This window comes from Lithobates pipiens, unplaced genomic scaffold (assembly GCF_037356315.1).
Source record: "Lithobates pipiens isolate NorthernLeopardFrog02 unplaced genomic scaffold, aLitPip1_a1.2 Scaffold_13, whole genome shotgun sequence".
Taxonomy (NCBI): domain Eukaryota; kingdom Metazoa; phylum Chordata; class Amphibia; order Anura; family Ranidae; genus Lithobates; species Lithobates pipiens.
This window is the reverse complement of record NW_027507718.1, coordinates 390,918,081-390,933,235: the sequence shown is the minus strand read 5'-3', so window position 1 is coordinate 390,933,235 and position 15,155 is coordinate 390,918,081. Positions and strand designations below refer to the sequence as shown.

General features: G+C 46.1%; 1 protein-coding gene across 1 annotated transcript in view; it reads left to right on the top strand.

Annotated features, from left to right (window-relative positions):
• The first annotated feature begins 207 nt into the window (after positions 1–207).
• Positions 208–15,155, top strand: part of MTNR1A (melatonin receptor 1A) — a 341,422-nt gene continuing 326,474 nt past the window's right edge. The window contains exon 1 of the mRNA XM_077477357.1: positions 208–606. Coding sequence (XP_077333483.1) covers positions 423–606 — 184 coding nt within the window. The 5' untranslated portion in view covers positions 208–422. The remainder of the gene's footprint in view (positions 607–15,155) is intronic.

Genomic DNA, 15,155 nt, shown 5'->3' with positions numbered 1-15,155 from the left:
ATTTAAAAAACTGAATGAATTCATTTATGAATGAATAAATGAAGTCTAAGAATACACTCTCAGATGGTGTGCCAATTTTTTTCCACAAGGTGGCGCTCAGGTACCTCTGGAATAAGATCGATGTGCTGATTTGGCACAACGCTAGATGTCACCTGCAGCCTTCAGCTAATTCAGCAGCCTTGGAGGAGAGGCGCTGGGATGCTATAAAAGTATCATCTTTGACACATGAACATGCAAAGTAAAAACTTGGCAGCCGAGCAAAGGATGGCTTCTTTACTAACATCCTGTGTGCCCTCTCTCGCATTTCTTGCAAATCGGTCAGCTGGAGAATTGAGATGAGCTGAAGTTTTTATTTTAGTTCATCACATAACACCAACTACAGAAGAAAGAGCCAAGAAGAAATTCCAAGAAATTCGAGGAAAATGCTCTTCAATGCAAGCGCACTCAACGGCTCATCATACATCCCCAAGGAGCTGGTACTGGATCGTCCTCCGTGGGTGGCCACTGCCCTGGCTGCCATTCTCATCTTCACCATCGTCATTGATATTTTGGGAAACCTGTTGGTCATCTTATCAGTGTTCAAGAACAGGAAGCTGAGGAACGCAGGTAGGTGGCATCACTGCATACTTATGGGAAAAGCTCTTCTGTGGACTTGACCTGCTGACTCTCCTATAGCCTTGGATGGACCAGCTGTCCGTTCAGTTATTGAGCTTAACCCTCCTCTATTACCTGATATTTAACCACCTGCACAATTAGTTGTTAAACCTCACCTGTTAGCTTCAGTTCTTGCACCCGACTCTCCTCTCTTACCTCACACTGACCAGATGCCCATTCATTTCTTGAACCTGTCTCTCCTATATTGCCTGTTATGGACAAGTTGCCCACTCCACTAAACGTGACCCTCCTCTTTTACCTGATGTTTAACCAGCTGTTTATTCGGTTCTTCAGACCGACTTTCCTCTATTACCCTCATGAGACAACTGTCCATTGTGTTCTTTAATTGATGTCCCTATATTATCTGATATTAGTCAGATGTCCATTCAGTCATCGAACCTAACTCTCCTCTATTACCTGATATTAACCACATGCCCGTTCAGTTATTCAACCAGTCCATTTAGTACCTGAACCTAACTCAGACATTACCTGATATTAAAGCCAGATATCCATTCAGTTCTTCAACCTGTCCACTGTACCTGAATCTAACTCTCCTCTATTACCTGGTATTAACCAGATGTCCGGTGGTTCTTCAGCCTGACTCTCCTCTATTACCTGATATTAACCCAATGTCCATTCAGTTCTTCAAGTTCTTCAGCCTGGCTCTCCTCTATTACCTGTTATTAACATAATGTCCATTCAGTTCTTCAGCCTGACTCTCCTCTATTACCTGATAGTGATGGCCGAACGGTTCGCCCGGCGGTCGTTTCGCGGCGAATTTCCGACTTTCGCCGTCCGCGGGTTCGAACGCCTTTTTCCGTCGTTCGCCCCGGCGGACTTACGTGTTTAATGTATACAAGAACTTTAACCTTTCGTGACACGTTTATCATGTGTTACAGGACAACCAATTGAGACATGACAGCTCATGGACACTTGGACATTCCCCCTAACCTATAAATACACCCGATCCGGTGGCCATTTTACATTCTTTCTTCTGTCACTGTAGGGAAAGGATCCTGTGTGGAGTAGGGACAGAGAAAACGCTAGCTATTTGGTACACAAAAGTTCTTTTCAGGACTGGTATAGGTGTTAGGTCAGCAGCCTGAGTTTCTTTTGTCAGTTTAGATAAAGGGACAGAGCGCTGTATGCTGCTATTTTAGGGACAGCTCAGCCAGATTAGTCTTTCTTCATCATCATCATCATCATCATCATTAGCTGTTACTATCAGGTCCACAAAAGAGCTGTTCCAGCTAATCGTTCCAGCCTACTCTTTTTTGCCAATTTGTATAGGGACAGGCAGGAAGCAGTGTTGTCAGGCAGTGAGGATAATTTTAAAGACTTGCTGTTACTATTAGTTCCACAAAGGTTCTTTTCAGGACTGGTATCAGTGGTACGGTAATAGGCTTGTACACGTATAATATTCTTTCTTCCAAATATAGAAAGAATATTATACTTGACTGCTGCCCTTCTGCTGCAGTCTGCTAATCATTCACAACTCACTTGTTCCACAAAGCTCTTTATCAGGACTGGTAACTTGGTCTGTCTAGGGTGCTACGGTACATAGGCTTGGGTGCGGTACAGTCTGCTGTTCTGTAAGGACCGCTATCGGTCCACAATACATAGGGTTGCCGTGCACTACTGCTGACCGCTGCCCTATACTGCAGCAGTCCTTCATTGGTATAGGGACTGACGTACAGTCTGCTAATCACTAACACACAACCTGCTTGGTCCACAAAAGTTCTTATAAGGACTGGTAACTTGGTATAGGGTGCTACGGTACATAGGCCTGAGTGCAGTACAGTCTGCTGTTCTGTAAGGACCGCTATCGGTCCACAATACATAGGGTTGCCGTGCACTACTGCTGACCGCTGCCCTATACTGCAGCAGTCCTTCAGCGGTATAGGGACTGACGCACAGTCTGCTAAACACTAACACACAACCTGCTTGGTCCACAAAAGTTCTTATAAGGACTGGTAACTTGGTATAGGGTGCTACGGTACATAGGCCTGAGTGCAGTACAGTCTGCTGTTCTGTAAGGACCGCTATCGGTCCACAATACATAGGGTTGACGTGCACTACTGCTGACCGCTGCCCTATACTGCAGCAGTCCTTCAGCGGTATAGGGACTGACGCACAGTCTGCTAAACACTAACACACAACCTGCTTGGTCCACAAAAGTTCTTATAAGGACTGGTAACTTGGTATAGGGTGCTACGGTACATAGGCCTGAGTGCAGTACAGTCTGCTGTTCTGTAAGGACCGCTATCGGTCCACAATACATAGGGTTGCCGTGCACTACTGCTGACCGCTGCCCTATACTGCAGCAGTCCTTCATTGGTATAGGGACTGACGTACAGTCTGCTAATCACTAACACACAACCTGCTTGGTCCACAAAAGTTCTTATAAGGACTGGTAACTTGGTATAGGGTGCTACGGTACATAGGCCTGAGTGCGTTACAGTCTGCTGTTCTGTAAGGACCGCTATCGGTCCACAATACATAGGGTTGCCGTGCACTACTGCTGACCGCTGCCCTATACTGCAGCAGTCCTTCATTGGTATAGGGACTGACGTACAGTCTGCTAATCACTAACACACAACCTGCTTGGTCCACAAAAGTTCTTATAAGGACTGGTAACTTGGTATAGGGTGCTACGGTACATAGGCCTGAGTGCGTTACAGTCTGCTGTTCTGTAAGGACCGCTATCGGTCCACAATACATAGGGTTGCCGTGCACTACTGCTGACCGCTGCCCTATACTGCAGCAGTCCTTCATTGGTATAGGGACTGACGTACAGTCTGCTAATCACTAACACACAACCTGCTTGGTCCACAAAAGTTCTTATAAGGACTGGTAACTTGGTATAGGGTGCTACGGTACATAGGCCTGAGTGCAGTACAGTCTGCTGTTCTGTAAGGACCGCTATCGGTCCACAATACATAGGGTTGCCGTGCACTACTGCTGACCGCTGCCCTATACTGCAGCAGTCCTTCAGCGGTATAGGGACTGACGCACAGTCTGCTAAACACTAACACACAACCTGCTTGGTCCACAAAAGTTCTTATAAGGACTGGTAACTTGGTATAGGGTGCTACGGTACATAGGCCTGAGTGCAGTACAGTCTGCTGTTCTGTAAGGACCGCTATCGGTCCACAATACATAGGGTTGACGTGCACTACTGCTGACCGCTGCCCTATACTGCAGCAGTCCTTCAGCGGTATAGGGACTGACGCACAGTCTGCTAAACACTAACACACAACCTGCTTGGTCCACAAAAGTTCTTATAAGGACTGGTAACTTGGTATAGGGTGCTACGGTACATAGGCCTGAGTGCAGTACAGTCTGCTGTTCTGTAAGGACCGCTATCGGTCCACAATACATAGGGTTGCCGTGCACTACTGCTGACCGCTGCCCTATACTGCAGCAGTCCTTCATTGGTATAGGGACTGACGTACAGTCTGCTAATCACTAACACACAACCTGCTTGGTCCACAAAAGTTCTTATAAGGACTGGTAACTTGGTATAGGGTGCTACGGTACATAGGCCTGAGTGCGTTACAGTCTGCTGTTCTGTAAGGACCGCTATCGGTCCACAATACATAGGGTTGCCGTGCACTACTGCTGACCGCTGCCCTATACTGCAGCAGTCCTTCATTGGTATAGGGACTGACGTACAGTCTGCTAATCACTAACACACAACCTGCTTGGTCCACAAAAGTTCTTATAAGGACTGGTAACTTGGTATAGGGTGCTACGGTACATAGGCCTGAGTGCGTTACAGTCTGCTGTTCTGTAAGGACCGCTATCGGTCCACAATACATAGGGTTGCCGTGCACTACTGCTGACCGCTGCCCTATACTGCAGCAGTCCTTCATTGGTATAGGGACTGACGTACAGTCTGCTAATCACTAACACACAACCTGCTTGGTCCACAAAAGTTCTTATAAGGACTGGTAACTTGGTATAGGGTGCTACGGTACATAGGCCTGAGTGCAGTACAGTCTGCTGTTCTGTAAGGACCGCTATCGGTCCACAATACATAGGGTTGCCGTGCACTACTGCTGACCGCTGCCCTATACTGCAGCAGTCCTTCAGCGGTATAGGGACTGACGCACAGTCTGCTAAACACTAACACACAACCTGCTTGGTCCACAAAAGTTCTTATAAGGACTGGTAACTTGGTATAGGGTGCTACGGTACATAGGCCTGAGTGCAGTACAGTCTGCTGTTCTGTAAGGACCGCTATCGGTCCACAATACATAGGGTTGCCGTGCACTACTGCTGACCGCTGCCCTATACTGCAGCAGTCCTTCAGCGGTATAGGGACTGACGCACAGTCTGCTAAACACTAACACACAACCTGCTTGGTCCACAAAAGTTTTTATAAGGACTGGTAACTTGGTATAGGGTGCTACGGTACATAGGCCTGAGTGCAGTACAGTCTGCTGTTCTGTAAGGACCGCTATCGGTCCACAATACATAGGGTTGACGTGCACTACTGCTGACCGCTGCCCTATACTGCAGCAGTCCTTCAGCGGTATAGGGACTAAGAGTTTTGTCACAGGGTGATTTAAAAAATGACAGGCAGAGGAAGAGGCAGGCCCTTCCGCAGGGGTGGTAGGGGTAGGGCAGGAGCAACAGCCTTGAGCCAAAGTGGGAAGTTGCAGAAGGTGCGTTCAATTACTTTAAAGGACGCACCAGACTTGGTTGAGTGGCTCACTCAGCCTTATTCTTCTGCACCCTCCTCATCCTCTCGATCTGCACCCTCTTCTTCACTCTCTGCTATGTGCACCCCCAAAGACACTACCACCAACAACACGACCACCACCACCACCACCACATACCTTCCGCTTGAGTCACTGGAATTATTTTCCGATCCATATCAAGAGGACATTTCTGATGCGCAGCCACTCTTGGTATTGGATCAGGAAGAGGAGGTAGCAACAAGCGCTACTCAGCAGTCTGACGCCAGTACCCAGATCAGCCCAAGGAGGAGGTTGGTCCCCGGTGTTGCTGCCTACTCTACTTATAGCGGTGGGGAAGGTGACGTTGATGATGACGTGTCTAGTGATGTCACGTGGGTGCCCACAAGAGAGGAAGAGGAGGGGAGTTCAGAGGGAGATATGGACCAGCAGATAGGGAGGAGAAGCAGCAATGACTTACATTGCACAGCAGGGACAAAGCAGACTGCAAATGTATCAGGAGCGAGTCATCGACCATGTACGGTCACATCTGGCGCTCCCAGGACACCGGCACATGGCTCCGCAGTGTGGGCTTTTTTTAACGTGTCCGCTGCTGACAATAGCGTTGCCATCTGCAATCTTTGCAGTCAACGCGTTAGTCGCGGTAAGCCCAATACTCACCTAGGGACGACCGCCTTAAGAAGGCACATGAGCAGCCATCACCGAGCCCAGTGGGAGCAACGGAACACACAAAGCCACACTGCAGGCTCTCACCGTCCAGCCTCGTCTTCTACTTCTCCTTCTCCTCTCTCCTCACAATTGTCCTCCACTCCACCTTCCATCACGCCAAGCTCACATTTTTCTGCAAAAAGGCAGGCTTCCGTGGGCCTAATGTTTGAGCGTAAAAAAATGATGACGCCGGATAACCCTCTTGCCCAACGGTTGGCGGCTGGCTTGTCAGAACTCATAGCCCGCCAACTACTGCCATATAAACTGGTGGACTCGGAGGCCTTTCGCAAATTTGTGGCCATTGGAACACCACAATGGAAGGTCCCAGGAAGGAAGTATTTCTCAGAGAAGGGCATCCCAGAGCTATATGGCCATGTTCAGCGGCAAGTGAATGTATCTCTGGCACACAGTGTCGGTGCCAAGATACATCTGACCACAGACACGTGGTCTAGCAAACACGGGCAGGGAAGGTATATCAGTTTTACTGCCCACTGGGTGAACCTTCTGACGGCCGTCAAGCATGTAACCCGTGGCACCCGTGTAGATTTGGTTTTACCGCCACGGATTGCATGCAGGCCTGACTCTTCTTCTCCTCCTCCTACTCCATCCTCCTCCCTCTCCTCCTCAGCTGCCTCCTCCTTTTCCGCTGCTAGCGTCTCTTCCACTGCACCGCCCAAGCTCCCCAGAACCTATTCCACATGCCAGGTGAGACGTTGCCATGCCGTGCTGCGTCTGTTGTGCCTGGAAGCAAAGAGCCACACTGGCCCGGCACTCCTTTCAGCTTTGCGTTCACAGGCAGATGAGTGGCTAACACCGCTCAATTTGACAGTTGGTAAAGTGGTGTGTGACAACGGTGCCAATCTGCTTAGCGCATTGAAACAGGGCAAAATCACGCACGTGCCGTGCATGGCACACGTCTTAAACTTGGTCGTGCAGCGATTCCTTGTCAAATACCCTGGGGTCCAGGACATCTTGCGGCAGGCAAGGAAAATCTCGGCCCATTTCAGAAGATCTTACACGGCCATGGCTCGCCTTGCTGACATTCAGCGGCGACACCATCTGCCGGTCAGACGTCTTATTTGCGATTGCCCGACGCGATGGAACTCAACCTTCTATATGCTTGATAGGCTGCTCCAGCAGAAACGTGCAGTTAACGTCTACCTGTATGAACTCTGCGAAAGAAACGGTTCTGGGGAGCTGGGTTTTTTTTCACCGCGCCAGTGGCTGCTCATGCGCGACACATGCAGACTTCTGCGGCCATTTGAGGAGATCACCAAACTGGTCAGTCGCAGCCATGGCGCCATCAGTGACATGGTACCTTATGCCTTCTTTCTGGAGCGTGCATTGCGTCGTGTCATTGATCAGGCTGTGGAGGAGCAGGAGCGGGAAGATGAGGAAGTCGCAATGCTGGATGAATTCCCAGGGGGGGCTACTCTATCTGAGACAAGTCAACAACAGGAGTCTGATGAGGAGTCAGAGGAGGATGGTGCCGGGGCGGATGAGCAGGAGCAAGAAGAGCATGCTTTAAACCTTTCTGGGATCCCTGTTGTGCGAGGATGGGGAGAGGAGAATGAAGAGGACGACATTATCCTGGATGATGAGCAGGAGCCAGGCCACCACACCGCTTCCACTTTAGTGCAAATGGGGGCCTTCATGCTCCAGTGTTTTAATAGGGACCCCCGTATAAAAAGCATGAGGGTCAAGGACCAGTACTGGGTGGCAACGTACTTAGACCCCCGGTACAAACACAAAATGGCGGAAATGTTACCGCCGTCGCAGAGGGCTGTCAGAATGCAGCACTTCCAGGCCTTGCTTCGAGAAATGCTGCATTCTGCTTTTGCGTGCGCTGGCAGAGGAGCAATTCCCACTCCCAGAGAAGGATTTGCGGGTACCAATCCAACAGCGCCTGCAAGAAGAGGCCGGTTTGAAGATGTGTTGGTGACTTCGGATATGAGGTCATTCTTTCAGCCGACCCATCGACAGGTGTCATCCGGATCCAGCATCAGGGAACGCCTAGACCGTCAGGTGTCCGACTACATTGGGTTAACGGCCGATGTGGACGCTCTGAGGAGTGATGAACCCCTAGACTACTGGGTGGGCAGGCTTGACCTCTGGCCAGAGCTTGCCCAATTTGCAATCGAACTGTTGGCTTGCCCCTCATCCAGTGTCCTGTCCGAAAGGACGTTCAGCGCAGCAGGGGGGATTGTGACCGATAAGCGTACTCGCCTAGCTCACCACAGTGTTAACTACCTCACATTTCTAAAAATGAATGAGGCATGGATCTCGGAGGAATTCAACACATGTGATCAGTAGACCATGTATATGTCTATAAACAATTTTTGGAATCAAGCACACAGACCTTCTTAATTCATTTGGCTCACTTCCCTGACCCAAAAAAGCACACCGTACTATATGCCCCTACCCTCCTCTTTGAAGAGGTTGAGCGGTGTCATATTTCTACTGGGGCTGCTTATTATGAGGGGTTCCCACCATCCCTGTGCTGTGCTGACTTCCTCCTGGGTGTTCTTATTATGAGGGGCTCCCACCATCCCTGTGCTGTGCTGACTTCCTCCTGGGGGTTCTTATTATGAGGGGATCACACCATCCCTGTGCTGTGCTGACTTCCTCCTGGGGGTTCTTATTATGAGGGGATCACACCATCCCTGTGCTGTGCTGACTTCCTCCTGGGGGTTCTTATTATGAGGGGATCACACCATCCCTGTGCTGTGCTGACTTCCTCCTGGGGCTGCTTACGGTGCTGCTGTCAGCGCTGTATGTCACGGAGCTGCTGTCAGCGCTGTATGTCACGGAGCTGCTGTCAGCGCTGTATGTCACGGAGCTGCTGTCAGCGCTGTATGTCACGGAGCTGCTGTCAGCGCTGTATGTCACGGAGCTGCTGTCAGCGCTGTATGTCACGGAGCTGCTGTCAGCGCTGTATGTCACGGAGCTGCTGTCAGCGCTGTATGTCACGGTGCTGCTGTCAGCGCTGTATGTCACGGAGCTGCTGTCAGCGCTGTATGTCACGGAGCTGCTGTCAGCGCTGTATGTCACGGAGCTGCTGTCAGCGCTGTATGTCACGGAGCTGCTGTCAGCGCTGTATGTCACGGAGCTGCTGTCAGCGCTGTATGTCACGGTGCTGCTGTCAGCGCTGTATGTCACGGAGCTGCTGTCAGCGCTGTATGTCACGGAGCTGCTGTCAGCGCTGTATGTCACGGTGCTGCTGTCAGCGCTGTATGTCACGGAGCTGCTGTCAGCGCTGTATGTCACGGTGCTGCTGTCAGCGCTGTATGTCACGGAGCTGCTGTCAGCGCTGTATGTCACGGAGCTGCTGTCAGTGCTGTATGTCACGGAGCTGCTGTCAGCGCTGTATGTCACGGAGCTGCTGTCAGCGCTGTATGTCACGGAGCTGCTGTCAGCGCTGTATGTCACGGTGCTGCTGTCAGCGCTGTATGTCACGGAGCTGCTGTCAGCGCTGTATGTCACGGAGCTGCTGTCAGTGCTGTATGTCACGGAGCTGCTGTCAGCGCTGTATGTCACGGAGCTGCTGTCAGCGCTGTATGTCACGGAGCTGCTGTCAGCGCTGTATGTCACGGTGCTGCTGTCAGCGCTGTATGTCACGGAGCTGCTGTCAGCGCTGTATGTCACGGAGCTGCTGTCAGCGCTGTATGTCACGGAGCTGCTGTCAGCGCTGTATGTCACGGAGCTGCTGTCAGCGCTGTATGTCACGGTGCTGATGTCAGTGCTCTGTATTACGGTGCTGCTGTCAGTGCTCTGTATCTCCTGCACCCTCTTGTTTGCCTACCCTGGTCCCTGACCTTCCCTCTCCTCCATTGCCTTCATTAGCTCCATAGTCCTGAATTGTCAGAACAATTTCCCAAATAAAAAAAAAATGCTTGTAGTTATCGATCCCAAATTCACCTCATACATGTATTATGCTATTGTCCAGGTGGTGGGACTACGTGCTACCCCCTAATAATTACCCCGTGGCCGCAAATTCGACCTAAAGGTTTGCGAAATTCGCCTCCCATTGAAGTCAATGGAGCCCGCGGCGAACGGTCGTTTTCGCGAACGTTTGTGCCCGTTCGCGTTTCGCGTTCGCGAAACGTCCCGTCGGAAGTTCGTCCATCACTATTACCTGATATTAAAACCAGATGTCCGTTCAGTTCTTCAACCTGTCAGCTTAGTACCTGAACCCAACTCTCCTCTGTTTACCTGGTATTAACCAGATGTCCATTCAGTTCTTCAGCCTGACTCTCCTCTATTACCTCATATTAACCTAATGTCCATTAGCTTCTTCAAGTTCTTCATTCTGACTCTCCTCTATTACCTGTTATTAACCTAATGCCCGTTCAGTTCTTCAGCCTGACTCTCCTCTATTACCTGATATTAGCCTAAAGTCCATTCACTTCTTCAGTCTGACTCTCCTCTATTACCTGATATTAACCTAAAGTCCATTCACTTCTTCAGCCTGACTCTCTGTTACCTGATATTAACCTAAAGTCCATTCACTTCTTCAGCCTGACTCTCCTCTATTACCTGATATTAACCTAATGCCCGTTCACTTCTTCAGCCTGACTCTCCTCTATTACCTGATATTAACCTAATGCCCGTTCACTTCTTCAGCCTGACTCTCCTCTATTACCTGGCATGAATCAGCTGCTTGTTCCATTTCAGACTCTCCCGTAGGCTGCGAGTTGTCCATTCACTTTTCTTGACTCTCCTGTAGTTTAAATTGCTTTGTCTGCCCATTCAGCTCTGTAAACTTGACTCACCTCTAGTGTGCCATGCTTCAGCAGTTCATTCAATTATTCTGTAAACTTGACTTAACCCTTGTGTAGCCTGTAATCCTAAAGCCAGCAATTCAATGCTTTGGAATGTTGACCCGACATTGCTAGTGAGAGTGATGCTTTCTATGACCATTCAAAAAGTGGTACCCATTCATAAAATGGATCATTTTGTCCATGTACTTGTATATATTTTAATCATTTGAATGAACAACAGTAGTGCTCTTATAGTGTTATACATTTCTCAACAAACTCTCATCAAATATTTGAATAATGCCAATGTACATTATACTCAATCACTATATGATACATGTTGTCCCCATACTTGTATCAGGTATTTTCATCAATGGAATGTACAGTAGTACCCATTCATCCTTTGATACTTTTTGCCTCCATTCTTGTGTCAAGTATTTTAATAATTGAAATGTACAGTAGTGCCAATTCATGCTATGCATCCCCACATATTGTATTAGGTATTTTAATCACTGGAATGTACTGTAGTATAGCCATTCATCCCATGATGCATTTTGTCCCCATATTTGTATCAAATATTTGAATAATTGGGATGTACAGTAGTACCCATTCATCCTATGATATATTTTACCCCCATACTTGTATTGAGTATTTTATTCATTGGAATGTACATTACTACCCATTTATTTATCATACCCTGCTTTCCTGTAAATAAGCCCTACCCTGAAAATAAGACATACAAGGTTAACTAGGGCTTATTTGGGGGGTAGGGATTATATTGCAGCCATCGCCAACAATCACGCTAGGTCTTATTTTCGGGGAAACATGGTATGATACATTTTGCCCCCATACTTATATAGTTAGTCTGGTTGAAAGAAAACACAAATCCATCTAGGTCAACCAGCAAAAGGGAAAACTTGTACTGAGTATTTTATTCATAGGAATGTACAGTGTACCCATTTATCCTATGATACTCTTTGCCCCTATGCTATTATTGAATATTTTATTAATTGGAATGTACAGTATACCCATTCATCCTATGACACATTTTTCCCCCATACTTGTATTGAGTATGTTATTCATTGGAATCTACAGTACTACCCATTAGTCCTATGATGCTTTTTGCCCCATATTTGTATTGAGTATTTTATTAATTGGAATGTAATGTAGTATCCATTCATCCCATGATACATTTTGCCCTCATGCTTGTATTGAGTATTTTATTTATTGGAGTGCACAGTGCTACCCATTCATCCTATGATACTTTTTGCCCTCATATTTGTATTGAGTATTGTATTAATTGGAATATACAGTAGTACCCATTCATCCTGTTATACATTTGCCCCCAAACTTGTATTGAGTGTTTTAATAATTTGAATGTTCCCTAGAGCCCATTCATACTATGATTCATTTTGTCCCTGTATTTGTATCAAGTATTTTAATAACTGGAATGTACAATCTTGTCCATTTATACTAACATGCATCTGCCACCATATGTGTATCAGATATTTTAATAATTGGAATGGAAAATAGTACCTATTCACACCATGATTCATATTGTCCCTATACTTGTATCAAGTATTTGAATTGTTTTTTGATACACGTACTTCCTTTACTTAGATACTTTATTATTTTAAAAAGTTTCCAACAACATTTTTTTTTTATCAAGCTGATGTGTGTTGATGGATGTGTTTATCCAAATGTAAATTCTGTATGCGTTTTTACAAATATTGTCACCACAGAATTTCTGCATCTATAGACCACTGACGGAGCTGTTCTCATTTAATTACTGTCATTTTGCTGCTGTGACAGCGTCTCATATAGAGTTCTCTATTTTCAGAAGCAGAATCAAACCTGCTTTTTATATACTTAATATATCTGCACACCTACACCACTAGACAGCGAGCAACTAACTGACTTTAGGAATGTCAAATACCATGAATAATATCCAGCATGATCTGTTGTGTGGGATTATAGCGACTGAGTACTTATGTGTGTGCACATTGCAAGTAACTCATCCCAAAGACTACAGAAAATAATTAATTGCATTAATGTCATTTCTTGTTCTATATTTCTAGAATGGTTGCCAATGCATGTTGATGCCCTTGGTTTAAAAGAGGTCTACTTGCAATAGGGCAAAATAGCCAAATGAAGCAGATCCACCATGCGGAAATACATCAGCTTTATTGAACAAGCTTTGCGTACATGTATTTTCAGCTAAATATTATTTTTCCGAAAGGAACCAAACTCTCCGGCTTAACTACTAGCATCTATCACACGCAAATAGCTTGTCCTATAGTTGCCAGTGGTGTCAACAGTCTATATTAGGTAAGCATTATTTTGAGCCCAAAAAAACGTATCTCCAACGCAAATGTAAATTTGCTTTTAGATATTTAGGCTCTTCTTGTTACACATAGGGGCCTATTTATAAATGTTTTCACAAAAGAGTCACAGCTTTTCACCAGAACACATTTTTCAATGAAATCCAATTAGAAAAATATGCGAATCAATATACAGGGAGACAGGGTGCTCAAGTAAGTTCGAGAAATGATGGGCCCCATGGCTGATAGATTTAATTATAGTCTTTTATAAATATCATTCATGCTTATTCCTTACTGTGTTTGCTCTTGCATAGGTATTCCCCAACATTAGTTGTTCGAGTTTGTATATTAAAAATGTCAGGTTTGCCAAAGTTCCATGGAATTGTTCGATTGATTGGATGTTTTCCACTGCTTTATGATGTATACAACCATAATGATTGATCTGGAACCTGTAATGTTTACTGTATGTGTATTTCTCAATAAAATTTATTTGAGATAAAAAATACATATACCGGACGACCGTACAGTTACAATAGAAGTCAAAACAAGAGAGTTAGGAGGGACCTGTTCGTGAGAGCTTACAATCTAATGTATATTGACAAAAATTTTGGAACATAATCTGGTGGAATATAACTGGTAGAACACGTTCTGTAGGAACATTTTTCTTAATGTTCTGGAAACTTAAACCAGTCCTTCATGCTGAAAGATATGTTTGGACTTCTTAAACCCTCACCTCTACAAATTATGAACCCCCCTGGTTTCCCTGTCTTTAAATTATTCATTCATGTTCAAGCTTGCCCCCCATCCTCCATTCTCGTTTTGGTGGGAATGACATGTTCCACTCCTGGTGCCTCCTGGTAAATGCATGTCACATACTCCAAGGGACATCGGGTTTTATAGAGTGCTAATGGAGAAGTAGGCCTGGTGAAGCGAGGCGTCATTGGGAGCCAGCTGCTGATGATGTCAAGAAAGAAGATGTCAGTGAGGGACCTGGCATATGATGGCAGAATGCGGATCACAGCAGGACAACGCTGGATATGCTAGGCCAGTGAATATGTGAATTGAAGTAAGGGTTATAACTCAGATTATTAGATTTTTTTTTTTTTGCCATCTGTGTCCCATTGCATAGACTTCCCGTAACTTCCTGTCCCATAGTCAAACAGGAAGTGAGAGGAAATCCCTGAAAATGTAAACAATTTCTTGGGGACCCCCAGGTCCCCAGAACTAGTGTCCACATTGGAAGATTTCCAATCTATTACTTTTCTGGGGACAACCTGAAATTTGGGATTTACTTTTACTTTCACTTTCAATGATAACAGTAAAGAGGATAAACGGAGAGGGTGAATCTCATGAATGGGGGCACAGGCAGAAATAAGAACCTGACAGGTGTTCTAATCTCTCTCCATTCTATCCAAAACGAAAAAGTTTTGTCTTTAGTTATACATTAAATCGGGGAAGGATGACGTTCTAGGTAGCTTTTTAAACAACAACTGTTTTCATTTGATAAATGAGAATCCTAACATGAGGGTACTCTGGAAACCAGCCTTGTTTTCTACCAACATGTTATATTTTCCCATATACTATTGATGGCAGCACAGTAATTGTTTGTGCTGTCACACAGCGAGCAGAACCCTGCATTATGTTACAATGGTGAGGCCCTAACTCCTGATCCATCTCTATAATGCTTTGTATTGATATGGCCTGTAGCTTCCATTAGGCTGTCAGCGCTGGCTTCATTTATAGAGCCTATATGCTTACATTTTATTACAACTGCTTGAGCAAACTCCATTTTCTGCTCTTAGGGATGGTAAACAGGCAGCCAGCAGTATTTTCTCATTCTATTAAAGCTTATTGATGTGGGCTCTTGTTGACAGATGGCACGATGTATGCCTAGAGATCAAATCAAAGTTAAATTTGTGCTGTTTATTTTCAGTTTAACACCAGGGTATTGACTATTGTGATGTCGTTCAGATCATCCACTTATGGCTGTAAGTGATTTATTGAATTCAGAG